At 48.7% G+C, this 27,848-nt stretch overlaps 8 protein-coding genes across 8 annotated transcripts; 3 read left to right on the plus strand and 5 right to left on the minus strand.

Annotated features, from left to right (window-relative positions):
* Nucleotides 1–585: 585 nt before the first annotated feature.
* DFJ58DRAFT_741516 (uncharacterized protein) lies at nucleotides 586–1,591 on the plus strand (the record flags this gene model as incomplete). The annotated part of the gene is made up of 4 exons (XM_041387147.1): nucleotides 586–865; nucleotides 920–1,009; nucleotides 1,065–1,211; nucleotides 1,265–1,591. Coding segments are annotated over 4 exons (682 nt in total), but the record flags the coding sequence as incomplete, so codon positions are not given.
* Nucleotides 1,592–5,503: 3,912 nt separating this feature from the next.
* Nucleotides 5,504–8,060, minus strand: DFJ58DRAFT_367522 (uncharacterized protein). The gene is made up of 16 exons (XM_041380067.1): nucleotides 7,505–8,060; nucleotides 7,386–7,451; nucleotides 7,292–7,321; nucleotides 7,135–7,241; nucleotides 7,045–7,084; nucleotides 6,916–6,988; nucleotides 6,833–6,866; nucleotides 6,763–6,776; nucleotides 6,704–6,708; nucleotides 6,521–6,649; nucleotides 6,451–6,471; nucleotides 6,359–6,399; nucleotides 6,259–6,311; nucleotides 6,190–6,197; nucleotides 6,071–6,132; nucleotides 5,504–5,975 (listed from the first exon to the last, which is right to left on the minus strand). The coding sequence occupies exons 1-16, from the start codon at nucleotides 7,582–7,584 to the stop codon at nucleotides 5,695–5,697; spliced, it is 1,044 nt and encodes a 347-aa protein (XP_041250001.1). The 5' UTR covers nucleotides 7,585–8,060; the 3' UTR covers nucleotides 5,504–5,694.
* A 5,001-nt stretch (nucleotides 8,061–13,061) lies between these two features.
* On the plus strand, nucleotides 13,062–16,715 carry DFJ58DRAFT_759686 (uncharacterized protein). Its single transcript, XM_041388362.1, has 6 exons — nucleotides 13,062–13,401; nucleotides 13,457–13,960; nucleotides 14,013–14,099; nucleotides 14,149–14,190; nucleotides 14,240–15,237; nucleotides 15,288–16,715. The coding sequence occupies exons 1-6, from the start codon at nucleotides 13,143–13,145 to the stop codon at nucleotides 16,479–16,481; spliced, it is 3,084 nt and encodes a 1,027-aa protein (XP_041250002.1). The 5' UTR covers nucleotides 13,062–13,142; the 3' UTR covers nucleotides 16,482–16,715.
* DFJ58DRAFT_759688 (uncharacterized protein) lies at nucleotides 16,716–19,481 on the minus strand. Its single transcript, XM_041388363.1, has 7 exons — nucleotides 19,312–19,481; nucleotides 19,219–19,251; nucleotides 19,072–19,162; nucleotides 18,583–19,016; nucleotides 18,332–18,524; nucleotides 17,865–18,272; nucleotides 16,716–17,815 (listed from the first exon to the last, which is right to left on the minus strand). Exons 1-7 carry the CDS (start codon nucleotides 19,440–19,442, stop codon nucleotides 16,763–16,765), a joined length of 2,343 nt encoding a protein of 780 aa, XP_041250003.1. The 5' UTR covers nucleotides 19,443–19,481; the 3' UTR covers nucleotides 16,716–16,762.
* Nucleotides 19,482–21,084, minus strand: DFJ58DRAFT_910429 (uncharacterized protein). The gene is made up of 2 exons (XM_041395184.1): nucleotides 20,988–21,084; nucleotides 19,482–20,922 (listed from the first exon to the last, which is right to left on the minus strand). Exon 2 carries the CDS (start codon nucleotides 20,747–20,749, stop codon nucleotides 19,646–19,648), a length of 1,104 nt encoding a protein of 367 aa, XP_041250004.1. The 5' UTR covers nucleotides 20,750–20,922; nucleotides 20,988–21,084; the 3' UTR covers nucleotides 19,482–19,645.
* Nucleotides 21,085–22,998: 1,914 nt separating this feature from the next.
* Nucleotides 22,999–23,712, minus strand: DFJ58DRAFT_615832 (uncharacterized protein; the record flags this gene model as incomplete). The annotated part of the gene is made up of 4 exons (XM_041380969.1): nucleotides 22,999–23,135; nucleotides 23,191–23,447; nucleotides 23,497–23,569; nucleotides 23,631–23,712. Coding segments are annotated over 4 exons (549 nt in total), but the record flags the coding sequence as incomplete, so codon positions are not given.
* A 108-nt stretch (nucleotides 23,713–23,820) lies between these two features.
* On the plus strand, nucleotides 23,821–25,976 carry DFJ58DRAFT_759706 (eukaryotic translation initiation factor 3 subunit D). Its single transcript, XM_041388364.1, has 6 exons — nucleotides 23,821–24,359; nucleotides 24,414–24,529; nucleotides 24,582–24,714; nucleotides 24,763–25,475; nucleotides 25,565–25,757; nucleotides 25,805–25,976. The coding sequence occupies exons 1-6, from the start codon at nucleotides 23,868–23,870 to the stop codon at nucleotides 25,901–25,903; spliced, it is 1,746 nt and encodes a 581-aa protein (XP_041250006.1). The 5' UTR covers nucleotides 23,821–23,867; the 3' UTR covers nucleotides 25,904–25,976.
* On the minus strand, nucleotides 25,977–27,391 carry DFJ58DRAFT_759708 (uncharacterized protein). Its single transcript, XM_041388365.1, has 7 exons — nucleotides 27,280–27,391; nucleotides 27,155–27,228; nucleotides 27,075–27,104; nucleotides 26,884–27,006; nucleotides 26,614–26,832; nucleotides 26,125–26,564; nucleotides 25,977–26,071 (listed from the first exon to the last, which is right to left on the minus strand). Exons 1-7 carry the CDS (start codon nucleotides 27,308–27,310, stop codon nucleotides 26,029–26,031), a joined length of 960 nt encoding a protein of 319 aa, XP_041250007.1. The 5' UTR covers nucleotides 27,311–27,391; the 3' UTR covers nucleotides 25,977–26,028.
* Nucleotides 27,392–27,848: the final 457 nt, after the last annotated feature.

The following is a 27,848-nucleotide window of genomic DNA, read 5'->3' on the forward strand; positions in this document are numbered from 1 at the left end:
TTGATATCTCCTCGGACAGTACGAGCGGATCATTCGTAGTGCGGGTATGGAGCATGGTACTCGCAAACTCATTGGTAGTCCACTCCAAAGTGATGACGGGGTGAACACATTTCGATTCTCGCAATAATCGAGTCAGTTGTGGAGAAGGGACATGACCCGCATACGTCACGTAAAAGTTTTTGCGACCTTAACACGATCTATGAGTTCGACGCATTGACGCTGGAGATCGTCGAAGCTCCCTTCGAAGGGCACACTGATCTCATTACTGATCTCATTACCGGTCTGGCACTTTCATTCGATTGTGCTCTTCTCGCCAGCGCTTCTTGGCACACCATCAAGCCTTGGGCTTTCGAGTCCCGCCAACTCCTCGCCTCATTTGACCAACATATCGACCTCTTGATCTTCTCACCCAAGTCACACCAACTGGCTTACACCAACTGGGGTGAGACCAACATATACATATACCATATACGACCCTCCACCCGACATCCTTTCCAGCATCCGGCCTGCACAAGAGGCACAACCTACAGTATGCATCCCCCTGCGTGTATCTATCTGTTGGTGCGCTAACTCATTCTCTCGCAGACCACTAAAAATCCTGATCTGCTCGACGTATGCGATCCCTCACTTTTTTTCGTCTACACCATCACATCAAGTATCACAGTCCGACGCGACGCCTCGTGCCACGCGCCGTAAGCGAGCGATAGTGCCTGTTAAATCTCATGTACCCCGCCCGCAAACGCCCGCGCCTACAATACACCCACGCCATCCCACTTTCCTTCGCTACCTTCGCGAACTCCTTCCTCGTTCCGGCACGAGCACAGTTCCTCCTGTTCGGAATGATCAACCTCATGATCCTTGGGATGTATGTCTCTTGTACACGTTTCCTTCGTACTTGACCCTACATATCTCCTTGCAGTTCCCTACTACATCACCCCTATCTCCAAACTGCTCTCCCTCCGCACAGGCCACGACTCAGACGCGTTCGCACATAAATTCCCGCGAGAACGTGAGCATACATTCCACTAATCCTAATCACTGTCATTCAACTCACTTCTTGTCAGACTCGACTCACACCAGCACCGCCTACTTCCTTATCCCCTGCCACCGCATCTAAGGCCCGCCTAAGCCGCCTGTTCATATGGTGGCCCATTCGTGCAGGTCATGTATCACCGCCTATTGTGCACGTTCCTCTTGCCCCAGCTAAATTGGTATGTTGCATTGAGTTTTCTCATTGTATTCGAGGTCTCAAGTCGATTTCCAGCGCTACGCCACAGCAGGTGCTCCCACCAATATCGATGATGATTTAATACGTGATGAGGACTTTCATTCTCCTCCGCCGCCGCCGAACCCCAATTCACGACCACTCGCAGCGGGGCAGATCAACACTGAACAGCATGGAAAGGGCCTGTTGTGTGGCTGCTTCTAAATAGTGGCAATTTGCTGGTATTCGAGTTCCGAGTGTTGCCCCTCATATCGTCATTGAATTTCAATAGATGTTCGTGATATTTGGCCTCTACATTGTATTACTTCTCTTTGTATCGCGCTACAAACAGTGTTGCCAAAACTCGATTTCGTTCATGATAGTGAAGACCGACACCCCAGCCATCCACCGTCCTACGAGTCGCCGTCAGACTAACGGCGAAACTACTCCCCCATCGTTTGCAGTATTACATCGTTGATTTCCTGACGTGTTGATAGCACCCCATATTTGCGTTATCCTTGAATTGGTGCACAGATTGCTGTTGTACCTCAATAAGATTTACTGAGGGAGTTTATAGTGATTGATTTAGTCGTCAGATTATTAGTAGCAGGCACGAACATGTTAGAGAAATGCGGGCACCAGCAGCACCCTCAAGTGTCTTAGCCTTCCAACGCAACCCGAACCATTTGCATACTTACGAATCTCATGTACCTGCAGCGTCCGTAGATGCTTGACCTTGCCACGGTCGTCGCGAGTGATGGGGACGAGGGTAGTTCCACTGGTACTGTGCACACCAGTGCGACACATCCCACAGCGAATCTTAGGAAGGCAGACGACACATGCATTAACAATGGCATACCATCTCGGATATCTGATGCCAGTCATGGCATAGAGTCAGACCAAACGGTTCACTCTCCGGTCAGAGAGCACGTTGTCTGGAAACGATTGCCAAATTTGAGTTCGAGATGAAATATTTGCCTGGAATCGAGAGTATGGTATTGAATCAAAATTACCGAGTAGCTGTAAGCACGAGCCCTTTCACATTGGCCTATGGCTAGAAGATGCCGTGTGCGGCGCCCGGGCTCCGAGTTGGCGCTCACTCTACAGCAAGTATTGAAGGCTGTGGGTTGGAGCCGCTCCAATATGGGAATGAGCCGGATAAGGAGAGGTTTGTCTGAGAACGGGTGGTTAAAAAAGTACATACTATGCTGTGTACAGGAAAGAGCTTCCTATTATTAAGAGGTGGTAGATGCACCTATACGCCCATCATCATCAGACGATTACAGCCAGCCTCTTGGTAACATATTCCCCCGTTCAACCTCCAGCGAAGATGAACTGACAATTGGCGTTCGCAGGGAAAGTGCTGCAGCACTGGAAGGGTTGAACATGTCCAAAATCATGATCAACGTCCGCCCTATGGAAGACCAGAAGATCTCACCGACAGACCTTCAAAGTTCGAACTCGGCCTCGCTAGTGAAGACATCAGCTATGGCATCCAGCTCCACGCAGCCCACTGGAACAACGAGGAAATTGACTCTGAAACCGATCATGACATTGGAGGGTCACGAACCGCTGGTCATAAACGAGTATACCAAGCGACGCAGACAAGTTTCGTTCATTTCCTACTTTCCAGACGGTAAGGGAATGGTCAGCGCATCATCAGGCAAGACCACTCGACAATGGGACCTGCGGACTGGTAAGGAGATTGAGGAGGCGCGGGATGATCATGAGCAGGAAATACGGACGACGGCAGTGTCCAAGGATGGTCGATGGGTTGTCGCTTCAAGTCCTCGGGCTATTCCAAACAGTTTCGGGAAGCTTGAAGCCCGTGATGTTGAAACGAGGATCGTGAAAACATTTGAAGGTCACTTTAATTGGATCCACTGCATCGATGTCTCTGCGGACAGGACACTGCTGGTGGGCGGGTCATGGAATAGTGTACGGATATGGAATATGGAAACCGGTAAACTCGTGGTTGGTCCATTCCGAATCGAAGCCAGAGGCGATCCACATGTCGGGGTGGTTCGATTTTCGCAAGACTCGAAGAAGTTCGCAATCTTGTCAGAAACAGGGAGGTGCCTTGAGGTGTGGGATGTCCAGACACATAAATTGGATGTCAAAGTAGAGGAAAGCCGTTGGGGGACATGCACAGATACGCCAATATTCTGGACAACCAAAGACAAATCCATTGTGGCCGTATTTGACTTCAAGGACAAGCGATATTCGGAACGACCGGATCATCAGCTACCTCAATTTCGCGATCTCAACACAGTCTATGAATTCGACGCATTGACGCTGAAGATTGTCGGAGCTCCCTTCGAAGGGCACACTGATACCATCTATGGCCTAGCACTTTCATTCGATTGTGCTCTTCTCGCTAGTGCTTCCAGGCACACCGTCAAGCTTTGGGCTTTCGAGTCCCGCCAGCTCCTCGCCTCATTCAATGACCAACGTGTCAACCTCTTGATCTTCTCACCCAAGTCTCACCAACTGGCTTACACCAACTGGAATGAGACCAACATTTACATATACGACCCTCCACCCGACATCCTTTCCAATATCCCACAACCTACGGTACATATGCATTCCCCTGCGTGTATCTATCTGTTGGTGCGCTAACTCATTCTCTTGCAGACCACTAAAAATCCTGATCTACTCAACGTATGTTCATTTACCCATCTACACTACTAGCCGTTCATACCATTCAATATTGCAGTCCGATGCAACACGTCATGCCTCGCGCCGTAATCCAGCGATAGTTCCCGTCCCCCGCACTCTCCGTCCTCCGCCTACAATACGCCCCAAGCAACGCCTCATTCGCTACCTCCGCAAAATCCTTTCAACTTCTGTTCGCAATGATGAGTCCCGTGATCCTCTAGATGTATGTCCCTTCTACCCCGTTCCCTTGCAATTGTCTTGACGGTCCCGTGCAGTTCCCTGCTACATCGCCCCTACCTCGCTCCCTTTCCGCGCAAGCCATAACTCAGGGACGTTCAAACACAGATTCCCGTGAGAACGTGAGTTGTTCACTATCGACTGTCTGTATCACACCCCCAACTTACATTTTTTCAGTCTCGATCCATACCACCACCGCCTACTATCCAATCCTCTCCTACCACAACCTTCAAAGCCCGACTACATCACCTATCAACCCGGTGGCCTGTTCGTGCAGGTCATTCATCATCGCCTATTGTCTATACTCCCCTCGCACAGGCTAAAGAGGTATGGTTGGTTGATTTTCTTGCCGTAATCCACGCCTCATGCATCCATATGTAGCGCAACGCTGCAGCGGGTGCTCCCAAAAAGGATAAAAACTGGATACCCTACGAAGATCATGTTTCTTCTCGTCCTCCCTCACCCAATCCCGATTCACAGCAGCCACCTGCAGCAGCGCCGATTACTACCGGAGAGCATGGAAGCGGTAGATTGTGTGGGTGTTTCTGAGCCCCGTGCGTGGAGCGGAGATGCAGTGGCACAATGGCGATGTATCTGCCAAAGAGGCGGATCCCCGTAGGAATTGGCTATCGGTGTGAGATACTCCCTTATGATATGTTCCCGAATCTTGATTGATTTTGCGTGAATGCAAACGCCTCTGCATGACACCATCAAGGGAGCTGTCATGTGTAAGAGAAGACACCGCATGCGGCGCCCGAGTTGGCACTTGATGGTCTACAGCAAGTACCGGCAGGCTGGGTGGGTTGTGGCGCTCTAACATAGGAATGACATGACAGTGGGCCGGAAAGAGAGGCTAGTTTGCCAAGGAAGGAGTAAAAAAGGAACATGCTGTGCACAGCTATTATGAGGAAAGGTTAAGAGGCGACAGATACGACCGTGACTATATGCCCGTCATCATTAGGTGATTGGGGCCAACCTCTTGGTAACTCATGCACCTTCAACACAGACGAATTGACAATTGGTTTTCGCAAGGAATAGCGCTCGAATGTGTTAGGCTTGAAAACCTGTCAGCGTCAGGCCTATGCCGAGGACTCACCGCCAGACCCTCGAATACACGCCAATAACCGACATACTCGCCAATCTCTCGGTGAATGCAAACGACATGGTTTCTAGCTCGTATGATACGGCCTGGCGCTGCATGCAGCGCCACACGAATCGATTCTGATATCGGTCCCCATTTATAATGATACATTCTGGTTCATGATGATCATGAACTAGATACTATCATTATAAATGGCGAGGAAAACATTGTCATCCGAGTCTGTCTCACCTATTTCCTACCTTCCCGAACAGGCAAATGAACATTTCTTGGAGCAAGCAGCGATGGCCACCATTCGGCCAACAGCAGCAAATCTTGAACAGCTCACCGGATATGTTGCATCTTTGTTATGAACGGGGACAACCTGAAAGTGGAAAACCCTATGATTTCGATAGTAGAACTGGGTGGATATATATACGTTAATACCGCATGTTGGGTAGTCACCCATACCAGACAGTCGCTAACTCCCTTCTCTATTATGCTCAGTGCCCCAGATTCATTTCACCCACGAACCCGAATGGTCAGATTCATCCTTGTAGTCTACCATCACCGAGCGCTCGACGCGTACGTGTACATCGAGTTCCATGTCGTTGGGATTAAGAGGCGATGTAGGCCTGAACTCTGCACCACCAGCGCTTTTGGAGCTTTTAGAGCCTTTGGAGTGGCTCTTGGACTCGAACTGTGAGCGCAGACCGGACATCACTCTTTTCTGCGCAGTGAGTGGGGGACGCGCGACGATCACATTTTCCAATCGCTGGGCTTCTGGTCTTGTATTTTCTTTGTAGGTGTGGATGAGCGGAAAGAAGGTAACGAAAGGAATGAACATTGTGAGCGTCAGCGGAATAGCACTCAAGCTCTGGAGTGGCGCGCACCTCGTACGTGGATGAGGATCCGTTGGGTCATGATCCACGTTACAGCATAGCCTATTGATGCCCTAATGGTGCATTCTGAGTGGTCTTGTCTCCTTGACGCTAGTCAATGCGGAACTTACGCTGCTGTCTAATAATAGCAGAGAGACAAGCTGAGTTTGCGTGGCGTATCTGTAATGTAGCTTACGTACCTGAGTCTGGATATTGGTTGTATGATAAAAGACGAGGTTCAATACGTTTGATGCTGATGGAGTGTTAGGAGGGTGTTTATCATACGTAGAGCGTACTTGCCAGACAACACGATGAAATACCCAATGCCGTCATAGATCAGGCTAAGTATGATGAGCGATGCCCATCGACTCTGCTAGTGGTTAGGGACTTACACCCGTACCAGCCGTTCTACTCTGTTAGCAATGGTTTAGCGACCATAAATACGGAAAGGAAAAGGCGCACCTGTTACTGATAGGATTATAACGTAGAAGGTGCATGGTAGATACCGTCACAATTACGACGTCATACAATATCACAGCGAGATAGTAGAACCAAGTTGACAACACTTTGCCAGCATTTGCTGAGGTGCAGCTATGGTTCATGAAGATCTGAACAGTCCATACTGGAGGTCAAGAAACCGCTTACTTTCCCTAAAACAGGGACGTTATTTTTATGAGGTCTCGTTGTAAGGAACACTAACGCACATAAACAACACTAGCTGTTGGTTCTAAAGGTCAGTGCGAACCCAAGACTAAATTTTAAGCCTGAGCTTACGGGTCTCGTGAAATAGATCGGTGAACCACTCCGCCTAGAACGAATAAGAGAAAGGATGTTATGGCTGTGTAGTAAGAGCCCACCGAAGTTGACAGGAGGTATAGCAACGATAGCATAATTCCTATCCGCCTATCTCTTCTTACAATATTGAATGTCCTACACGGTGTTTTAAGTCGGCAGCTGCAACCCACAAAAAATTCGACAGGACGTACCTGACACCCAAGATGACCTGTGATATCATAGTTTGTATGGCTATAGCGTGATCAATAGAATCCTGGTGGATGATTACCGATAGGACAGACCTTTGAAGATAGGCGCCACAATATAGTATTGTTGACAGGTTTGTTGGGTATAGGTAGTGGAGAAGTATCCATAATTACTGACTACCATAGCCGTGATACTAACATAGCTGCATTAAATGTGAGCGAAGAAAAATGACGGACTGAGGACAAAACGCACCGCATGAGAATGAATAAGGCACAGGCAAGACTGATGGAAATCGGGATTGTCAACGGTAGTACGTGAATGCAGGTGAATGCCCGCACATACATACCTTATATGAAAGATCGACGATTGGCTTCGATAAAAGCGCCATTCTGCGGGGAGTGTTAAGATATAACTGAACATAATCAGCCGAGTCAGAATATCCACGGGGCCAAAGAAAGGACTTACTCGTAAGTTGCAACGGATATGGATGCTATTCGCAAATACTTCACCGAGGTGACACTGTCTGTAACTAAGCGCTGCTCCATTTATTAGATGAAAGGCGCGTTGATTAGCTCTATGTCAGTCCTTGATATAGATAGATTGAGGCGAGGGATGAGGTAAAAAAAAAGGAATGTAGGATATCAACCAAGGAGGATGATGTGATGAAGATGAAGGTTTCTGCAAATAGGGACGCTATGACGGACGCTCCGCTTTCGACAGAAAGGAAGCAATGCAACTCTTTAAAGAGGAATGGAGGCAAGGCTCATCGTTTTTCTACCACGACCAACCCTACTCAATAACGCCATTTTTTTTGAGTGTGCAGACGAAATAAACTGCGATAAACTGTCAAGTAAGGTTTGCGGTGCTGTTCCTGTCGCGGACGCGCGCGAGATGTCAACTCAGACAACAAAGGCACGTTAATTATTGAGTGGGCACCATTTTATTTCGCACTTGGCATACTGTCGGAGTTTTCTATGCGAGAGAGCTGCCGAAATGCCGATTGGATGAGATCAACTTGAACGCGAACTGTTTGACCGTACCGCGAACGCTGATACTGACATGGACCGGCAAGAAACTCACCGGAACCAAGTCTTGACATCCTCGCTGAAGAGATGTGGAGGAGGTGCCGAAGAATTGTTCTGCCTTCTGTTGGCCATGTGGCCCGCGTGGTCCAGTCTTTGCTGCAAAGAGTTAGTTATCCGATGTCTCAGCATCATGATGGTAAGCGCTTCGAGAGACGTTATAGCATGCGGGAAATCTGCCACGGTAGTGTGAACGTGTTTCAACGATATCTGCGCTGACGTCCACAGTTGAAAAACTGTACTCCTGCGTGGTGACATTCAGCCCTCGTCAAGCTCCGCTATGTGTAGTTTAGTTGCATTTTATCTTGGAAGCTTTTTCAAGAACTTTCATGAAATAAAATGACGAAATAAAATCGTTATTGATCAGAGCTACGGTGTGCGAGGGAGGGACTAGGAGGGAGTATACCCATGGTGTTGCCACACGTGACAACTCAGTGCATCGACGACGACGAATCAACGCCAACGGAGTAGCAAGAGAGTCTGCCACGAACCCTTGGAAACTCCTGGAACTTCAAACAGCAAATAAACTGGCGAAGTAAACTGCTGAGTGGAATTATTAATTAGACATGCTCGAGTAGGCGATAGAAAAAAATACCTGTGCAAGCCAAGCCTGTCTAAGCCAATTAGTGCGAGCCAGCGATGCTTGAGCCAAGGCACGTTAATTGAGGTCCGACGTTCAACAGGTCGAACCCCAGTCGATCGGTTACGGTCATTTCGTGAGTCACACTTTTGGGACGGAAAACGTGATTAGTTCCATCCCTGCGAGGCTGCGAGCAGCGTGACACGAAATGACCGTCCATCAATGCATCACACATAGACCAGACCGTAACCAATAGTAACCGATAGTACTCAGACATTGGTACTGAAGGCGTAACTGATGGTCACAAGGTCCTGGTCCAGATGTCTCGAATCAGGGGGGCTCCGGTTGTTCTGATTTCAATTACTCGCTGTTCTGGCCAAGATCTAGACTCGGATTGGTCACGACTCACGAGTCTAGCCAAGATCAGGCCGAAGGGAGTTTGGTCCAAAGTCGGAAGACTTCCGAACCATTTGATGTCGAAGCATATCATTCGTATCGAAGATGCTGACAGGCTCATCCTCGTCAGGAATTTCTTCGATGGTTGTTTTCTGGAGACGAAAGGGAGGACTGCGCTCCAAGTAGCCGCGCAGCTCCACAGCCTCTACATTAACTGGGGTTCATGCTATGTATGGAGAACTAAATATAAATGTCGTAGTAAGGCTACGAGAGACACCAACGTATCTTCGCAATAAACTTACATAGCACGTACATCCCAAATCACAACGGAGTGCTTGGACGGTAACCCAAACCATGGCCGTGCTGTGTTTAAGAGTCGGGTGGTGATGTAAACGAGGTGAGGTTTGACACTGTGTCGTATACAAGTAGCAGCACATGGATCTGCCGAAGAGGTAGATAGCCATAAGACTTGAACGTTGGTAAGCGCGAACGCCTACGCATGTCATGTCATGAGAGGATAAAACATTGCATACAGCGCTCGAAATGGCACTTCGTGGCGCACAGCAATAACTGCAGGCTGACTGGGCTACGGAGCTCGAACACAGGAATGGCATGGTAATTGACTGGAAAGCGAAGCTGGATTGAGAAGGGAGAGGTGTTTAAAAGCGCATGCTGTATTATGTCTAGCTATCGTGAGGAAAAGGCTTGTTAAGAGGTAGCAGACGCGCCCATTCAAGTGCTCACCATTATCTGGCAGACCTCTTGGTAACATGAAAATCCCACCTGAGCATGCCCCATGGAAGAACTGATTAATCACGATTGGCTTCAATAGAAAAATTGCAAGGGTTCTTCATCGTACAAGTTGGCCTTAAGGGTCCCTCAACGTCAGACCTGTATACGAGAAGGACTCGCCACCAATCTTTCGAATAAATCCTAACCATTGGCACACTTGTCAACCAACTCTCGGGCGAGTGCACCGCATGGTTTTCAGCTCGACAACAAATCGATTCCGACACCGGTCATGACACTGGAGGGACATGAACCGATCCTTCTTAACATTCCGAATGTCGGGCAATATTATAACCATTATGTTGCGTCCATTTCCTACTTTCCAGACGGCGAGCAGATGATTAGCGGATCTGCCGATAAGACCGCTCGGTGATGGGACCTGCGGACTGGTATAGAGATTGAGGATGCGCGAGATGTTTGTGAGCAAGAAGTATGCTCGGAGGCGGTGGTATCAATATTAATGGCGGGTGGTGCCACACCAACCACCGGGAGCGGGGATCGTGAGAATTCTTCAAGCCACCCACAATCCATCAGCTTCTGCATCGATATCTCCGCGGACAGCACGCTTCGAAGGCTGCTGGCAAGTACGAATTGAAAACAGAGCTTGGACACTGGAAAACTCTTGTTTAGTCTATTCCAAATTGGTGACTGGCCGGGCGCGATTCGATTCTCGTACTAAGACTCAAAAGTTCAAAGAGCTCGCAGTCAGGGCAATGGTTGAGGCGAGTTCCTTGAAGTGTGGGATGTTCAAGCACAGACATTGGATGTCCGAGTAGGTGATTATTGTGCTGGCGGGCAAATGACACATGTGCCAGTGTTTTAGACAATGGCAGACTTGAAACCATAGTAGCTCCGTGAATGACTCGGACCAGGCTGCTAGGACTTGTACAATCTATGAGCTTGGCTCATGCATTAACGCCGGTGGCTGTAGGAGCTCCTTTCGAAGGGCACACCTACACCATCTCTGTTCTTGCACTCTCATTCGATTGCGCTCTTCCGAGTCACGCTAGCGCTTTCAAGGACAATTTGAACACCATCAAGCTCTGGGCCTTTGAGTCTTGCCAGCTCGTGCCCAAACTGGCTTACACAAGCTCGGAAGACAAGAAGATCTACATATGTAGCACTCCACCTGATTTTTTTGCTAGCATCTGACCTGCGCAACCTACTGTATTCATTCGCGTTCACCCATAGCTGTGCGCTAATATTTCCCTGTGGACCAGTGTAACTCCTAATCGACGCCTCGCTGAACTACTCAACGTACGTGACTCATACTCATCTACTCCACTCTGTTAATGCCAATATTACAGTCCGACCCACCACGTCGTACCGTGCGCCGTAACCTAGTGATATTGCCTCCCACCTCCCGCCCACTAAGGGATTCCCCTACGGCACACCCACGGCAACGTGCTTTCCATCATTACCTCCGCAAACTCGTTTCTTCTCGCATGGATTCAGTTCCTCCTGTCTGGAAAGATCAACGTCATCCTCTGGATGTAGGTCCCTTTTACCTGTCTCCTTCGCAGCTGACTTGATGCCCATCCGGCAATTCCCAGTTACATCGCCGCTACCTCACTTTCTTTCTGCGCAGGCCATGACTCAGGGGTGTTCAGTCCAATCTCGATCCGCACCACCACCTAATTCTCTATCATTGTTCCCATGACCTTGAAAGCACACCTGCAGTCTATCATCCTGGGGGCCCGTTGGTGCAGGTCATGCACCGCCGCCTATTGTTAATGTTCCTCTTGTGCAGGGTAAAAAGGTGTACTGGATTTATTTTCTCACTGCACTACATGATTCATCCATCCATCCTTTTGTAGCGCAACACTGCAGTGGGTGCTCCCAGAAAGAATATTGGACTTGATACCCGACGAAGACTATGTTCCTTCTCGTCCTTCACCGAACTCAGATTCACAGCATCCACCTGATACGGCGCAGATTGCCTCAGGGAGCATGGAGGTGGCCGATTGTGCGTCTGCTTCTAAACAGTTTTGGTGGTTTTCCTTATGAGCATTGTCGCTCCTTGCATGCGTTGTTCACTATTTGTTACCCGTGTTCACCTTTCGTTCTCTGTTCCGAAACAGTCTGTTATGTCTAGTTACTTGGAACGGTTTCCCCTCAGTACCATCTGACTACGGTGAGAGCATCTATCGAACTATGTACGTACTTCAACTCTTCTGACTACATGCCTAAATATTCTTTCTTCCAGTTGCTAGGTATGCTATCCTAGCATAAACCTATCAATTGAAAACTGCCCGTCTCTAGTCTCTCGTCCGAGCCTCTCTCCCAGTGGCCCCTGAGACAGTTTCATGAGCATTATTCAGACGGCGAGCTGATGGGTAAGATGAAACAATTCTGATAAGTCTTCATCAGTATTGTCGCTGATGCTTGCAAAGAAATTGACTTCTAGTGGCACACGACAGAACTCAACCCTAATTAATCCTGCTCGCAATTGCCTTGCGTGTCCTTAACACAAGGACGAGAAATGATCCAAGGACACAGTGACTAAATGTTCTGTGCAAGTGTGGATAGTACAACGCGTGCGCGGCGACAATTAAAAACCAAATACTACCCGGAAAATGTGCTCGAAACCAGTCTACAAGTAGAAACACTTGAAACGGCTACTTCCATACCTTTCCATCTCACCGGTCTTAATCATAGTATGCCGCTGCGGATCGTCACGGTTGTGGTGAATTGGGATTTGGGACATACTCTGTCTGTCAACAGTGGTAACGCTAGTACTTAAGCTATAAGATCTAATATGAATTCATATGAGACTAATGTCCGAGTCAGCCATTTTTGCCAATTATTTGAGGCTATGCTAGTCGCAATCGCTGAGTGGTTGATTATAATTATGGTGTGGGTGTTGCTAAACGCCAGCTGTGCAATCTCGGTACCACCATCGGATCTAATTGTATGCTCCAGATACACGTTTTTGCGAGCTGACTCGGAGGAAAAACCATGGGACCAAGTTCAGATCGTCTACTACGGTGGTGCGGTATTGCGCAATTGAGGAACGTGTACAAGTTGACATCGGGTAGAATGGTGATGGGCTGGGGTCTGTCGGTCGACCATTCTGCAACCTACGTAAAATCAACGATGTTACACACGAACGGACGGCTTTGGACGTCCGCCGCTACAAGAGCCTGTGTTCGACGAACGGAGATGAAATCCGTGTTGGTGGCGTGGTAAATGGTGGGAAGTCTGTGCACTTGGGCCTGGAGTCTGGCAGCACTTCCCGTGCTCGTCGTACTCAACGATGTCCACAATCTTTTCTTCGTCGTGTTGCTCGGTCTCGAGGGCTTTCATTTTCCTGTCATTTTCCGCGTCTCTCCCTTCGGCATTCGCACAGCCCGCAACACTTCCATTTTATGACTGTTTCTCAGGAAGTGCATCACAGAAACTTTCGGTTGACACAGTGTACTCGCAAATAATCAATGGACAGACGCTGAATATCACGATTTTAGGCAATGCCTCCCAGCAGATCGTTGCGTCTTCTGCCAACAGCACCAGCCTCTGTACGCATGCTTACTCGTGTGCTTTAACTGCATGTCTCATGTTCTTCCCTCCAAGCTACCCTTTTCACGGATGCCACGACACTTACCATGAATACCTTCAGTAATAACTCTGCTCTGTGCGATTCATTACGCCCACCTTCTCCTCTGCCACCTCTCGGCACAAATACCACATATTGCCCCATCCCTGCGGGGCAATTTGCACTCTCTGCATCCATACCATTCAATACCAAAAATTCCTTGACAACTATGGACACAGAACTCAGAGCTGTCGACCCATCTGGAAATGAGATATTATGCCTTAGCGTCACAACCACACCACTTCATCCTGGACCGCTTAATTCGCCATATGGCAATGCCCACATCATATTCTGGGCAACAGTCGGTCTTGCAGCAACTTATTGGCTCATTATTGGTTTTGCTCGGATCGTATCTGCTTGGAGTCGGGGCTTTAGTAGACCTGGTCCAGGCATCTGGCACCGATTCGAGAGTACTGGGTTCATTCTTGCTAGTGCTATCAGCGGTGAGCGCTTTTCAACATCACCTGCCCTGATGAGATTTTGTAAGTAATTTCACATGTTCTGTTCGTTCTTGCGGTGCTCATGGTCCATCAGGCTCCCCATCGTTGCGTGATATCATCTTCCACACACAGTGGTGCGCAGCCCTAGCTATGGTTGCTGTGCAGTGGCCGCCTTTCATTTGTGAGTAGCAATTTAGAATTTGATTTACACTGCATGTCATGAATTACAGATCCCCTACTTTCACAAACTGCTTGGGCATCGCTGACGTACAGTAAGTTTAGGTTTTGAATAGTGCTATGCGAATTTCTAATGGTTTGTAGACATCACACTGAACGCACATTCCATGCACTGGAATCCGCTGAATGTCCAGCCGTATAACCCACCATCAGACTTCGCCGATCAGTTGGCCGATCCGTCTTCTGTTATCTACGTTGACCAGTCGATTCCGAACACGATTTTCCTACTTCCATCAAACACTACAACTGGGATGCAATCCTTTGCATGGAGTGTTGGAGTGCAACCTCAAAATCTCTTTGCAATCTGCTTAACCCTGTTCTTGGCCATCATAGCTGGGACAATCTTGCTGAGTCTGTTCCTGTGGATGGTAGATTGGGTATTTTCACAGCGGCCGTCAGGCAATTTACCAACTTCTGCCGCACTCACAGTTGCAACAAGCAAGGGTCAAATTCGGCGGCTTTCGGCGGGAAGTAAGGACCTGCTCGACACAAGCGGAGATGAGAGCAGATCATCAACCGGATTTGGCCACAACTACACCTTGCTTAGGAGACGTTTGTTTCGACCGGAAGTCAGCTCTTTTCACTCTAGCGTGCTCATAGGAAACCTTGTGCGCGTTCTCGTCCTTTTTCATTTACCCGTCACCATATTCTCGTGCTACGAATTTTCAACAGGAGGTTCAGCGTCTTCATTAGCACTTGGGGCTCTCTCATTCGCTCTCTTCTCTGTGATTGCTCCTTCTCTTCTACTCCTGCGGCTAGGCCGGACGCCAACAACCAAATTATACGACGAAACACGCACTCTTCTTGCGTTAGGTCCACTCTACAATCACTACCGCCAGAACTCGCAGCTTTTCTCGAGCTTACTTTTCCTGTCCAATCTCGTTCTCGGGGTGACTATAGGATGCGGACAACACAGTGGGACAGCTCAAGCAATTATAATTTTGGTGGCGGAAGTTGTCAGTGCTTTGGTCACGAGCGTTTGGTTACCATGGGGTGCAGGAGCAGGCATGGGCCTCATCAGCTTCTTATTTTGCGTTGCACGTATTGTGGTTGCTGTGTTGCTAGTGATTTTGACGCCAACAGTAAGCCTACCTGTCTCTGTACAGTCTAATGCTAAGAGTTTGCTGTCCAGATTTCGATTGGCGCAGGCGCAGGCGGTTGGGTAGCCTATGGCATACTGATCGTCCTTTGCCTTGTTTATCTTGCGTTGTTCTTGATTCTTGTTATCAAGGTCATTGAAGCTGTCGTGCGCATTTTTGGTCAGGTCGGCTTTGATCACTCCAGACGGCCAGTCGATAGCGGATTGATCGGTGTGCTTTCTCTTCTCGGATGTTGCGGGCCACGGAGAGGTGTTCGCGAACGAAGACACTACAAAGCCACGGAGGTACGACATTCACCCGTCGCTCGAGACTCTTTCGCTGCACATGATTCATCTTCCCATGCGCCACCCAACGCATCTTTCGCACAGAAAGACAAAGGTTCCAGCTCCTCTCATCATTCTGGGCCCCCACCGTCAGTATTGCGACCCGAGCATGCTCTGCAGCCTTACAGAGAAGACAGCGATGACGATGCAGAAAGTGGTTATATCATGGGCGCGTGGCAGCCATTCCCAGGACCAGGTCCCCGCAGCTCATACGACCGCACATCCACTAGCACACCTCCCCAACACTCCAATTCAGGGTTTTCCCGCATCGGTGGCGGTCGCGCCCACTACGACTCGCCGTACGCGATTGCCAGCGAGACTGGGGGGAGCTCAACTTTCACGTTCCCTAGCATGGAACGCAAGGGCAGTGGGCCTGTTGGGTCACCAACGAAGACGATCCATGACGATGAAGAACTGCCTACTCCAACTGCTTCCATAGCGAACGTTGCGCGCCTTCCTACATTTACGAACTCTGGACAATCTGCTGGAGCAATGCTGCCACACGTACGCACAAAGAGTCAAACGGCAGTTATTATCGGAGATATGGCTGCATTGAGTATGACGCCTGTAAATGCTCCCCCACAGGAGGAGCATCCTTCGATGGCGACCAAGACGAATAGTGGGGAATCGAGCAGTGATCCTGACCAGCCGAAGAAGAGACATTGGTACAACATTCGAAGGAATCGCAGACATAGCGAGGGGGATCGACTGGACAGTGGGGTGTGCGAGGTGGAGCCTGAAGGTAGTTCACCTCCCAAGGATTCTGGAAAGTCGTTTGTCGTAATTCGGGCACGCAAACCTCAATCATCGCAACCCGACACTCATCCACAAATTCACAAGGTTAGATACTCAATGGACGAAACTGGAGGAGGACCTTCGCAAGCTAAATCTCGGAAGTCATGAATTGATATTATAATGTGCATAGACACCCTTTTACACTTTACTCTTACCTTGTTCTGCTTGACATCTATGACGTACCACCCCAGGATTCTTATAGTACGATATCTCTTGCATGTGTAATTTTTACTGCACTCGTGTATCTCAACTTTTGCTCCACACTCTATTTTGCGTTACTGGTACGTACGGTTACAGTACTTTGGAGATTTTATACATGCATACCTTGACATGATATAAATTAAGCTGTTGTGATTAGACCGAATTAAGATGTCCACGGAAGTACCAAGTCAGTGAGAGGTTGTCATGTATGTGCAGTTATCCACCGGACTGTTGTTGTTGGTGTCACCTCCCAACCAGAAGATTCGCCAGTCCTGCCACTCCTTTCGCCACCACCCATACAAACCTTCCTCGGCCTTCATGCGTGATAAGAGTTCTTCTGTTCCAGTGCTCACAAACGAGCTAGTGGACATGGCGGTATTCATTCTCTCCAACTGTGGCGCGCCGATGTAACGGCGCCAATGTCCTCCAACCGTGAGGAAACCAGCCTCGCCAAGTGGATTCTGCGCAAAGGGAGGCTCAGGAAGTGCCTTGCCTTTACCCTTGTAAGTCCCGGAAAGATATGATAGAGGCACTTCGTGCGCCTCAACGCCTTCATCGCCCATCCCAATCAGTTGTAAGAAAGGCTCAGGAAGCTCTTGTGAACTACCTGGCACTGGCAAATGCATTCGTGCAGTCACGCTCGAAAGCGGGAAGTCCCAGGTTACGATGTACAAAGGAGGCGTGGAGTGAATAGATGCGGGAAGGGGAGCAGCAACGATGTGTGTGATTTTGCCGCGCGTGAGGACACAAATGCTGCTGTAGGAGGCGCCAAGGTGAGGAATATGTATAGTTGGAATGTCAACCTTTGAGGGTAGAACCCAAGCGCCTTTGTGTTCTTTTCCAGCCGCAAAATCCATCGAACCACGAGACTGACGACTTCGGAGAGATCCTCCAGCGTTCAGTGTCACGCTGGATCCACTTCCAGATACAAGGGAAAGGTTGTTAACGCTCCCTCCATTCTCGAACATGTCCACTTCCGTAACTGCTGAATCAGCTACTCGTATTATTCCAGCCCTTTTGTCGAATATCGCAAAAATTGCTGTTTGGGCTTCATATGTGATGTTCACAGGTGCAACTACGGGTGTACGCGAGTTGTTCAAGGCGTCTGTGGAAGCTACACGGCTATGACCATGCCCAACAGTCGTTCGAGGAGATCCAACATCACACGGTGATCGAAAAGTGTCTTGTACGCATTGCTGAACGAAGGTAAGAGAGCGTGGCTGGGATGGCGTGTAAAATTCCTGCAAAGAGTCCTGTAGTCAAATTAAACACCAGAAGATCGATACACACCTTCACGAAATGAAAAGCCCTCTCCCCTCTCGGAGTCTCGTATAAATATATGTTGGTCTTGGTCGCCACGGCAAGCAGTGCACGGCGAGTGGAGCTCGTGCTACCTTCGTGCCAGAGGGCATAGGAAACCACACTCGTATTCGACATTCTAGACCCAGTCGATGAGAGTGACGTAAAATCAGTAGCCCAGCGCAAGGGTAAGTCGTCGACGACATCCCAAGATGAATCTTTATTTGCTGGTGTCGACGGGCGCTTTGTATTTGATGTTGGAAGGAAACTGGGCCGTCGGGGCTCAGTGATGAGATTTCGTAAGCCTCTCGTAATACTACTTGCTGGTCTATGCTTCTTTACTGGTGTCTCTTGGGGATGCCAGTCTGACAACCTGTGCAAATCAACAGGCTGTGCGTCCTGACCCGGCGAAGTGAATACTCAGGATGACGTGAGGGAAGACTAAATAACTGTCTCACTTGATGCGCGATGGCCCACCTTGCCAGGTTGGTCAGACTGGCGAGTTTATACATTCTGAGAGAACGCGGGGATTCTTGATGCGCGCCAGAAGATGGAGAATCCTCAAGTTCAGGACCTACCAAAGCAAGTACGACCCCCTGCGGGGCACTTTCGCCGGCGTCTTCATACTCCAAAAGCGACAGCTGGTAAACACTACAATATACCGGGCGTTAATAGCTAGCAAGGGGAATACGAATGATCGTTTACTTACGCCTCTCCTGTCCACATTACTCTGGCCTGTGCATCAGCGGGTCCTTGCTGAATGAGACCGGTCACCCCATCAGGACTTGTCTCATCAGCCCACTTTGCAGGGAACATGTTAAGGACTGAGAGCCCAACATCGGTGCCCACGAGCAGGAGACGATCATGCTGGAGAGGAAGAATACATCTGATAGGCACAGTTGAGTGTGGTAAAAAACGAGATCCAAAATGATAGATTGAGAGATGAGTCGGGAACAGATGTTCCTCTGGTATGTGCAGAGAAGGCTCCAGGGATGGCTCCAGCGTTGGTTCAGGAGTTTGTAATTCATCGGGAAGTGCCTGTGGAGGAGAAGGGGCAGGAAGATTTGCATTTATTCTCAAGCGCGGTGGCCCACTAAGTGTTGGGCTGCGAGGCTCCGGGATAGAGTCGTCTTGATATTCCTCCTGTACAATACCAGATGAGTAAACCATAGCATCATGAAGCAGAATGCACACATACAGCAACCTGCGAAGACTCATCCTCACTCCACCCTCTAGCTCGCCTGCGCTCAAATTCCTCGACAGTGACGTCTGCATAACGCTCCGCGGCTCTGCATTCCGATCAAAAACAAGCATACCAATCAAGCCTCAGGCCTAGCTCGCTCACCTCTTTTCTATCCAGCCTCTCCAGCGACCAAAGCTAGTAGGATCAGTAAATACGTGAGATTGTGTTGATCAACGCTTTCTCCTGTTTGCGCACCGTGAATTTGGACCGCTTTGGGCGGCAACATCGTTATAAGTTGGAAGGTCCCCAGTACCCTGTTCATCTCGTTCGGCTCCCTGGGTGTACGTCTCAAAACTCTCAACAGTGCCTCCTGGCGACGAGGTCATTTCTGTTATGAAATATACAGTGTTAGCGCTCAGGAGATACAAAGCTTGCTGTGTTTGTTTGGTACAGCTCAAATATGGCTAACCCAATGCAGGACAGGATACCGCAAGCCAAAACCAATAAGACATGCTGCTAGCATACAGATATACGTACGAGTACTTTATCATTGAACCGATTATCAGTATATTGGACAAGGAAAGTCACTTCAAGAAAACGCCAGTCCCGTGAATGTCGCCACAGCGCCAACTAGTGCACCGCCAGCGGCAACACCAAAATTTCCCTTTGCTTTCCGTCCTTTCTCTTCTTCCTCCGTGAGACGTTGTTCAAGGAATTCTGCTGCATCCCCCTCCTTAGCCAATATAACCCATCGGTGCTCTCGCGAGCTTCCATTTGGCAAAACTCGAACGCTGAAACCTAGTTTCTCTGCGTCATATTGTACGGCCTTAAGATCGATTAATGGGACAGAGAATAACATGGCAGGTGCAACCCCTGATGATTGCGTGAGATTATCGAGGAATAATGATCTCTCGTCTGCGCTCATCGTTCGCGCCAGAAGATTCGGCTTCCTTTCGGAATCTGGATCAAGGAAGATAGTTCTGTTCATATCGACAGAGTCACTGGTGGGGTGGCTAGAAAGTGGTTCTGTGGACACTAGGCTCGGAGTCGGGGTCCGCAGCGTGCACGGCATGCGACGTGACAGACCGGTACCCGAACTAGGGTGACTGGTTGTGTATGGCTCGTTTCGCGACCTGGAACTGAGTTCTGGAGTATCTTCCGGAGGTGACTCTGGACTAGTTAAAGTCCGTTTCCATTGCATTATTGCTCTCTGACCATCGCCATCACCATCATCATCATCAGCATCATCATCGGACACGTTACTCATCATTCCTGGCTGGAGAAGTCTCTCTACGATTTCCGAAGATGTGGTAGAGAGTGAAGCGAGACTTCCTGCCGGAAGAAGGGCGAAACGGACAGAGAGTCGGCGTTTGCGGTGCTTGGATTGGGTGGGTGTTTCAGTAGAAAGGGAAGAACGCTCGTCACTGGAATTCACAATGCGCAAGGATGATAGTTCGTCCACAATATCTTCTGTGGCACCACTAGTCTGATCTGACATCGTGGGCTCGATATAAGGACAACCGGAGCGGGGATGTCCCTGCCTCGGTCGGTGGCATGTCTTGCAGTGAGGAGTGCGGCGCGGAGACGTGCCTGGAGTTGAAAGATCTGTTGTCGTTCCAACACTAGAACGAGGTTTGGCTTTGGATGACGTCGATAGTGAAATTGGGTTGGCTGAGCGTGTGACAGGCATCATTTCGACGAGTCCGTCAGCCAGATAAAATTGTGTAACACGCTAGAGACTCAATAAACGTGGACGACTTGAGAGCTTCTGTTGTGAATCAAGAGCAAGGTATTTAACCCTCTTTGATGACTTTCTCCTCTGTAAAAAGCACCTTCGGAGTTGAATAATACAATAAATGAAAGTGGCTGTAAAGACAATAGACGTTGTTTAGTCCAAGAAGCGTTCCAAGCAAATCTTTGAATGTCCTCACTGGTGTCCAAGACGACTGTATATCAGACGTGATCTGCTCAAAAAGGCGTCGCGACTGATTTGCAAGTTCTCCTGAACATGTGCATGAACAGTCAAACTTGAAGTTTCTGAGGTAATCAATATGATGAGCTGTACATGTCAAAGTCACGTGTGCCATCATCATTGAAAAATACATCGTTATCGATAAGATGCTGATCTAGCTTGTGCCACGGCACTGGAGAGTCGAGACCGTGACCTGGCAGTTAGTTTAGCGTCCAGACACGCTTGCACAGCGCACCAGTACTTTGGTCTTGGAGCTGTGACACGAAATACCTGAAAATATGGAGCGTCTTTCTTCTCATGATCATTCAAAAAAAGGTTTAACTTTACTCTTAGTTTGTTTCTGTCATGCTCATCGTTGGATATTCTATCAGATTAAATATGGGCGGCGTTGCAATGAGCATTTCCCCTTGTTCCGGTTCAGAGGCCTCAGGCTTGTGATACCCTTCGAACCGGAACAGGAGGCCAATGCCTGGCGCAGACTGGGCCCGGGCGGACTCGCATAGCAGTTTCCCCCGTACACAAGCCTGCGAAGTCATGTCTCAGAGTGTGCGCGCCCCAATGGGCTCCCTCTTCGAGTGAGGGCCCCACCCATGGCCATGGCATGGATGGTAATTTTCAGCTTCTCTTTGCAACCATACGCTCTCGTATCCTTGGGACAACAGTGCTGGTAATCCGGACGGGAACTCCTATCGATGGACCAACGCATATTCTGACTTTCAAAGTTCCAGGATGCGTCCACTACCGCGAAGGGTATCTTGTCACAATCAAATATTTTGAATGCCGCCAGTCATCACGTTTACTCAATATGTGAATAGATGTGTGTATGTCAATTATGGTTTCTATAGTCTTGTCGATGCTCCTCACAGCTAGTTCGAAGGGGCGGTGCATCCCATCCAGCAAAGTGAGCCACGAGTTTTGTGTTAGTCATGTCGCTGGCATGGAGCTAACTCAACTATGATAGGAACAGCTATCTTTCTGCCATCATCTGCTCTATGAAATAGACATCTTTCGGGACGCCGCCACACCGTATAGCCTATGCAGGTCCATCTATCTTGAGCGCTCCTGGTCAGCATTAAAGCTATATGGCTCAATGATCAGTGAAGCAGAGATCCTCAGCACAAATTTCCATCCATAATCCCGCAGTCTGTAATGAATCCTTTCAAGGTCATCCACGGAGGTCTAAGGAGCCCTCGGACACGGAAACTTATCTACACATATTTTTGCTTCAGAGTCTCACCAGGGACGCTCCCGATTCCTCTCGATCCCAAATTGACACTCCCTTGCTTCAGGTACTAGTGAATTTAGCGAGCGCTGGCTTTACCTCTCACGTTTGTGTATGCTTCAAATGATAGGATGCCCAGTTGGTAATCCATGCATGCCACAAGAATGGCAGTGTTTATTACATAGCATTGTTATCCCAATAGTTCCAAACATATCCCTCCTGTTTCTTCGTGCGTATTCTCTCACCGACCAGCTATTCTCAGGCCGTGAATGCGGTGTCTCAAACTCCCCAGGTACAGGTTGCGAAGAATTCTTCTGCAACCGAAAACCGAATCTAAATTATCCTTCAAGTGATCATGCGTATAAGACTAACACAGCATGCGGTGAGTCGTGATTCTTTAGATTCCTCTCGTTTTGTTGCAGGGTTGATGTCCTCACCTGACAGCAAGACAGGTGTCAACCGCTTACAAACCAGAGAGCCTGTAGGACCGTAGTATATCCGAGTCGTGGATTTCAAAGGGTACATCCATTCGGTTCTTGCCGCGACCGTCTTCATAAGATTTGGCACACTGCCCAAAAGGACAACCTTCCATGTTCTAAACATCCGAAGTCTCGCATGCCATACATTACACGTAGTGTATAGTGGTGTTAAGATACGATCATCAACAAAAGAAACAAATACTTCATATCATTCATCCCTGTCATCTCCTGTCATCGTCACTGCGCCGCTTCTTGGACGTTTTGGATTTCTTTGATTTTTTGGATTTTTTAGATTTCTTTAGAGCTTTTTCTTCTTTCCTCTGTGCCAGGATGTAGTCACGCATGGGGTCTTCCGGATCAATGGAAATAACCGAAGACGCGTCTGAATCCGATGCTTGACCTCCCTCTGTGACCGCGACATGCATTAAAATCTGCCCAAAACTTAGAAGGGGGCCACGCACCCATGACCATCTCTGGCTTGGCATTCAGACTCTGTTCTTCGGGTTCTTCCCATTCTCCATCTTCGCCTTTCACCTTTGGCTGTTTATAGTTCTTTACGTGGTCCACACGCAGCGTCTTACCCAGCACGTTGGCACCATTGAGGTTATCGACAGCCAGCACCGTGGACCTTTGATCTTCATACATGAGGAAGGCAAATCCCCTTGTTTTCCCAGTCGTTTTGTCCCGAGGGAGATTGACGTCCATAACTTCCCCATACCTTCCCAAGCGGTTCAACGACATTCAAATAGCCAAAGTAATTGACGCACTGGGAAAATATGGTGATCACGTCACCTTCAGTCAAGTCAAGGTGCAGACCACCGATAAATACATACGCAGAATCTAGTAAAGTGAGACATGCGCGCGTCAGAGCACCAGAACACCGCAGTGGACCACGACTCACCCTTATATTCATCATGCCATGATCCTGAAATCCCGAGTTCGAGTTCACGTTCATTAATCTTGTTTATTTCCCGAACGACGCTGTCAGAATTCAAGAATTAGATGGAATAGACTTTAGGAGGAACGATCATAGATTCATACCCACTTCATGACTGTAGAGGATGAAGACAAGGTTCCCACGCCCTCCTGAACTCAAAATTTCAGTAGCTCATCTTGTTTGCCATCAACGCAGACCACAATGGCTTCCTTCACTTTACCGCCAATTCATGACAATCCTGACGGAGGATGGGGCCCATCGTCTTCTAACATTCCTGAACAGTTCAAGTTCAAGGACATCCCATATGCGCCATACTCGAAATCTGATAAACTCGGCCGCTTTGCTGATTGGAATGACACAGGCGATACTCGCCAAACTGCAGTAGGACTTCCCTCAACAAGGGATGCCCGCGGTCCAGGTCGCTCAAGAAGAGATGGTGCTCAGGCATTCGGCAGTGGGACTGCCAGTGCTTTTGCTTACTTCCACGTGGAAGACGAATCTAGCTTTTCTCTGGTGGACAACAAAGCTGCTCCTCCACGCAGGGGCGGTGGATTCACCCGTGGAAGGGCTACTGGTCGTGGCGGTATGTCCTTTCCTAATCGGGGGGCTGCCCAGCGGGGTGGCCGTGGTGGTTTCAATAACCGAGGGGGCGCACAGCGTGGGGGTCGGAAAGGATGGAGAGACTGGGAAAAGGTTTACTGCTTGTTCTATTCACTCCTGGCTCAGCTAATAATTTTTATGGATCAGACAAACCGCACCCGTGAATCGTCTGTTGCAATCAGCCCACAATGGACCATGTTGGAGGAGATCGAGTTCCATCGGCTTGCTAAGCTCAAGCTTGAAGTTGACGAGCCGGAAGACATGTGAGTGTTCGTGGTTTTCTAGCCATCGTACCGTATCGAGGACAGTCACTAGTGACACTTACGGCCGCGTTTTTGCGTATGATAAATCATATGATCGAATTACAACGAAGACCGAACGCCCGTTACAGCTCGTGGACCGCATCAAGTACAACACTACAACTTCTGATGACCCCGTCATCCAACAGGTATGTTCTGTTGTCTCTGCACTTTATGATGCATAATGTCGCACACAGTTGGTCTCCAAAAATGTTGCCTCTGTCTACACGACGGATGCTATTTTGTCGGTCCTCATGTGCGCACCTCGATCAGTCAACCCTTGGGACATTGTCATTCTCCGTGAGGGTAATAATTTGTACTTCGATAAACGTGACGGTGGTCCATTTGACACTGTTACGGTGAACGAGAACGCTTCGGACCCTCCGCAGGACCCTGCACCCCCAAACCCAAACAACCCGACCGAGAAGACAGCGGTTCCAGAGCCGCCATCTATTAATTCGGCTACGTCACTTTCTTTGGAGGCGACTTATATTAATCAAAACTTTGGATTCCAATCTGTTCAGGAAAATATCGCGGCGGACTTTGCCCATCCCAACCCATTCTATGGCCCAGAAGAGACGGAGCCTTTGGCATCTTGCGGATACCGCTACCGCGTTTTTGACCTTGGTATCACGGAGGACGAAGATGTGAAGATTTGTATCCGCACTGAAGTGGATGCTTATGTTCCCGGACCAGGGAATCCGCAAGAGGGCCATGGATTAGTCACCATTCGTGCATTGAACGAATTTGACCCCCGTGCCCAAGGAGCAGGCGGTGCTCCTGACTGGCGGTCCAAGCTAGATTCACAGCGTGGCGCTGTAGTTGCTACAGAAATGAAAAACAACAGTTGCAAACTTGCCAAGTGGACTGTACAGAGTGTGCTGGCAGGAGCTGAACTGATGAAAATAGGGTAAGCATTGTTTCTTATTTGATCTTCCAAACACTTTTCTCTTTGTGTTTAACAATTCCTGATGTCAATTTTTTGACCTGCGTTCACAGTTATATCTCGCGTGGAAACCCTAAAGACAACACGCGACATGTCATTCTGAGCACAGCTTCCATGCGTCCAACCGACTTCGCTGCTCAGCTGAATGTCTCTCTTGCCAATGGCTGGGGTATCGTCAGAACAATCACTGATTTATGCATGAAAATGCCTGAGGGCAAGTACGTCCTTATTAAGGACCCCAATAAGGTAGAGTCACATCACTCTCTTCGGGCTCATTCTCATTCATGTTTCAGTCGGTGATCCGTCTCTACGCTGTGCCTATGACTGCTTTCACTACCGAGGACGAGGACGCTGAGGGGTATGAAGGGGATGAACCCGAGTCCGCGGCTTGAAAATGTTCTTTCATACCGAGCTACATATCTTAGTATGCAAAAAGATATATGTATTCCAAGAATGCGTGAGACACTGTTCCGAATGGGACAAAGAGATGTATGCAAGGATGTCTGAACCGAAATCATCAGGAAGCCAAGAGTAATTCAACTGCACTCTCAATGTTTGGACTACAATTCACATGTCAGAGCCTGAAACTATATGGAATAATAGGAAAGCTAACCTCCTCTGTAATGCCCCGACGATAACGGCTCGTTGCATATTTGGGAACATTGTTGTCAACTGAGTAATTTCAGCATCGGTCGGGACACGAACCCCTGTGGTGCCTTGCTCGTTCCTCCCTGTGAGTTCGTTAACCCATTCCCGCACCACGGAACCTCCAGTTTCTTCTGTGCCTGCCGAAGGACGCGCGGTGGCGATTATCTCTTCATTCCCGATGTCAGGGCTTGGCGCTTGATGGGTTGTTTCGGGACGAGCGCGGGTAGACCGTCGTGGTGCGCGAGTAGAACCTACCAATGGAAGCAAGAAACGCGTACTAAAGCGGATTATAGGTGGTGACAGTCGCCAACTCTTAATATTGACAAGTTCTGAGCGATATATGAAGCCGGTGAGTAGTCCAACAACTGCTGGGGCAAATGAACCCGGAAGGTGCCCTAAAGCAAGCTGTAGTTATATTAACGACAGAACGTGAACCAAATTCAAGGTATATTACCTGAGAAGCAAGTATGTACACGAACGCTTTATTGCTTCCAGCAATTCCAAATATTCTAAAATGGTACGCTGGAGGAATCAGCCTATACCACTGATAAAGGATGCTGAAGAGTAGTGCCGATGGACCGGATGGGATCTGATTGATTCCTATATTGTGGAATAATATGAGAGTAAGAAACTCTAATATCGTTGCGAGTAGAACGGAGGCTGCGGTGAATGACTTTGCTATAGGTTAGTGCATCAACATCAGAACGGATATGTTGCTACACACCGCGAATTTAACGCTTCCAAACTGACGTTCTATATGTACACCGACGCCATATAGCAGAATCTCGGCAATGAGGAGATCGCTTGAATTTGAGAATGCAGTATGATGAAGCAAGAGGCGCCAGTACTGTAAAGAAGAGGAAGTTCTAGTTCAGTTTCAATTTCATGAAGCATGTATAAACTTTACTCGGATACCTGATGGTTGCGTGACACGTGGGGCACGAGCTGCAAGAATATAGCTGAGCTAAAAATCTTTTACGGATCAAGAATCGAACCTGAAGGTGTAAGTAGTGCTTGACATCGAAAATGCCACCGACGATGGATGTCAATGCGCTACCCATCATGAGACCTGCAACACAGTAAGTGAGCTAGTTGATATAGTGAAGCAGCCTCGTTAAACCTTTAGTGACGGGAGCATGCTCGAACGACATGATAATACTTAGGACTCGAGAGCAAAACACTGGTGCTGATTGAGGTCACTGGGTCCTGGTGGGCAGGTTGCAACGCTCAGGCTGTGGCTGTGTACTTCTTGTCGACTCACCTCAGTCTATGATGCCATGAACTGCCTGCACCAGTGCACACTGCACAGTACCCACTATCTAGTTAACAACTTAATCGAGTCTACTTGAAGTCAAGTAAGTACCGGCGCGGCTTGACTCCTACTCACTAATTTTTGTTTTTCCACAGTCATTGTCTTGGCACGAAGAGACTCTATAATTGTATCGCTCGCGAATCGTGTGTACAGTGCTACACGCATTACCCGTATATTATCTCGAGCCACTAGGTGCACATGAAAAGCATGAAATGCCGTTTCAAGAACGCATATAGACTCGATGGTCTCCGCTCGTCTCACTCAATTCTCGCTGTCTCAACTTGGAACCTCACATTGTTTATCGACCCACCACGCCGTCTGGTCATTTTCCCTGGTCGCTTCGACAAAGGAGCAGCTAACGAACTTGCTAGATTCCC

The sequence above is a fragment of the Suillus subalutaceus genome (genome assembly GCF_016647625.1).
Source record: "Suillus subalutaceus strain FC151 chromosome Unknown DFJ58scaffold_5, whole genome shotgun sequence".
Classification (NCBI taxonomy): Eukaryota; Fungi; Basidiomycota; class Agaricomycetes; order Boletales; family Suillaceae; genus Suillus; species Suillus subalutaceus.

What these genes read in the sequence shown, in the direction of transcription:
- DFJ58DRAFT_759686 (XM_041388362.1), top strand. Translation starts at nt 13,143, where the DNA reads ATGTCCACAATCTTTTCTTCGTCGTGTTGCTCGGTCTCGAGGGCTTTC. An exon ending in TGCCAACAGCACCAGCCTCT is followed by an intron (nt 13,402 to 13,456) that starts GTACGCATGCTT and finishes CTTCCCTCCAAG; the next exon opens with CTACCCTTTTCACGGATGCC. An exon ending in TAGTGATTTTGACGCCAACA is followed by an intron (nt 15,238 to 15,287) that starts GTAAGCCTACCT and finishes TTTGCTGTCCAG; the next exon opens with ATTTCGATTGGCGCAGGCGC.
- DFJ58DRAFT_759706 (XM_041388364.1), top strand. Translation starts at nt 23,868, where the DNA reads ATGGCTTCCTTCACTTTACCGCCAATTCATGACAATCCTGACGGAGGA. An exon ending in GATGGAGAGACTGGGAAAAG is followed by an intron (nt 24,360 to 24,413) that starts GTTTACTGCTTG and finishes TTTATGGATCAG; the next exon opens with ACAAACCGCACCCGTGAATC. An exon ending in TTATTAAGGACCCCAATAAG is followed by an intron (nt 25,758 to 25,804) that starts GTAGAGTCACAT and finishes TTCATGTTTCAG; the next exon opens with TCGGTGATCCGTCTCTACGC.
- DFJ58DRAFT_367522 (XM_041380067.1), bottom strand. Translation starts at nt 7,584, where the DNA reads ATGGAGCAGCGCTTAGTTACAGACAGTGTCACCTCGGTGAAGTATTTG. An exon ending in TATAATCCTATCAGTAACAG is followed by an intron (nt 6,472 to 6,520) that starts GTGCGCCTTTTC and finishes CATTGCTAACAG; the next exon opens with AGTAGAACGGCTGGTACGGG. An exon ending in GATCCTCATCCACGTACGAG is followed by an intron (nt 5,976 to 6,070) that starts GTGCGCGCCACT and finishes ACACCTACAAAG; the next exon opens with AAAATACAAGACCAGAAGCC.
- DFJ58DRAFT_759708 (XM_041388365.1), bottom strand. Translation starts at nt 27,310, where the DNA reads ATGTCGTTCGAGCATGCTCCCGTCACTAAAG. An exon ending in TTGGAAGCGTTAAATTCGCG is followed by an intron (nt 26,833 to 26,883) that starts GTGTGTAGCAAC and finishes CCTATAGCAAAG; the next exon opens with TCATTCACCGCAGCCTCCGT. An exon ending in TGTACATACTTGCTTCTCAG is followed by an intron (nt 26,565 to 26,613) that starts GTAATATACCTT and finishes ATATAACTACAG; the next exon opens with CTTGCTTTAGGGCACCTTCC.
- DFJ58DRAFT_910429 (XM_041395184.1), bottom strand. Translation starts at nt 20,749, where the DNA reads ATGATGCCTGTCACACGCTCAGCCAACCCAATTTCACTATCGACGTCA.
- DFJ58DRAFT_759688 (XM_041388363.1), bottom strand. Translation starts at nt 19,442, where the DNA reads ATGACCTCGTCGCCAGGAGGCACTGTTGAGAGTTTTGAGACGTACACC. An exon ending in ATGAGTCTTCGCAGGTTGCT is followed by an intron (nt 19,017 to 19,071) that starts GTATGTGTGCAT and finishes GGTATTGTACAG; the next exon opens with GAGGAATATCAAGACGACTC. An exon ending in GGGCTTTTCATTTCGTGAAG is followed by an intron (nt 17,816 to 17,864) that starts GTGTGTATCGAT and finishes GACTCTTTGCAG; the next exon opens with GAATTTTACACGCCATCCCA.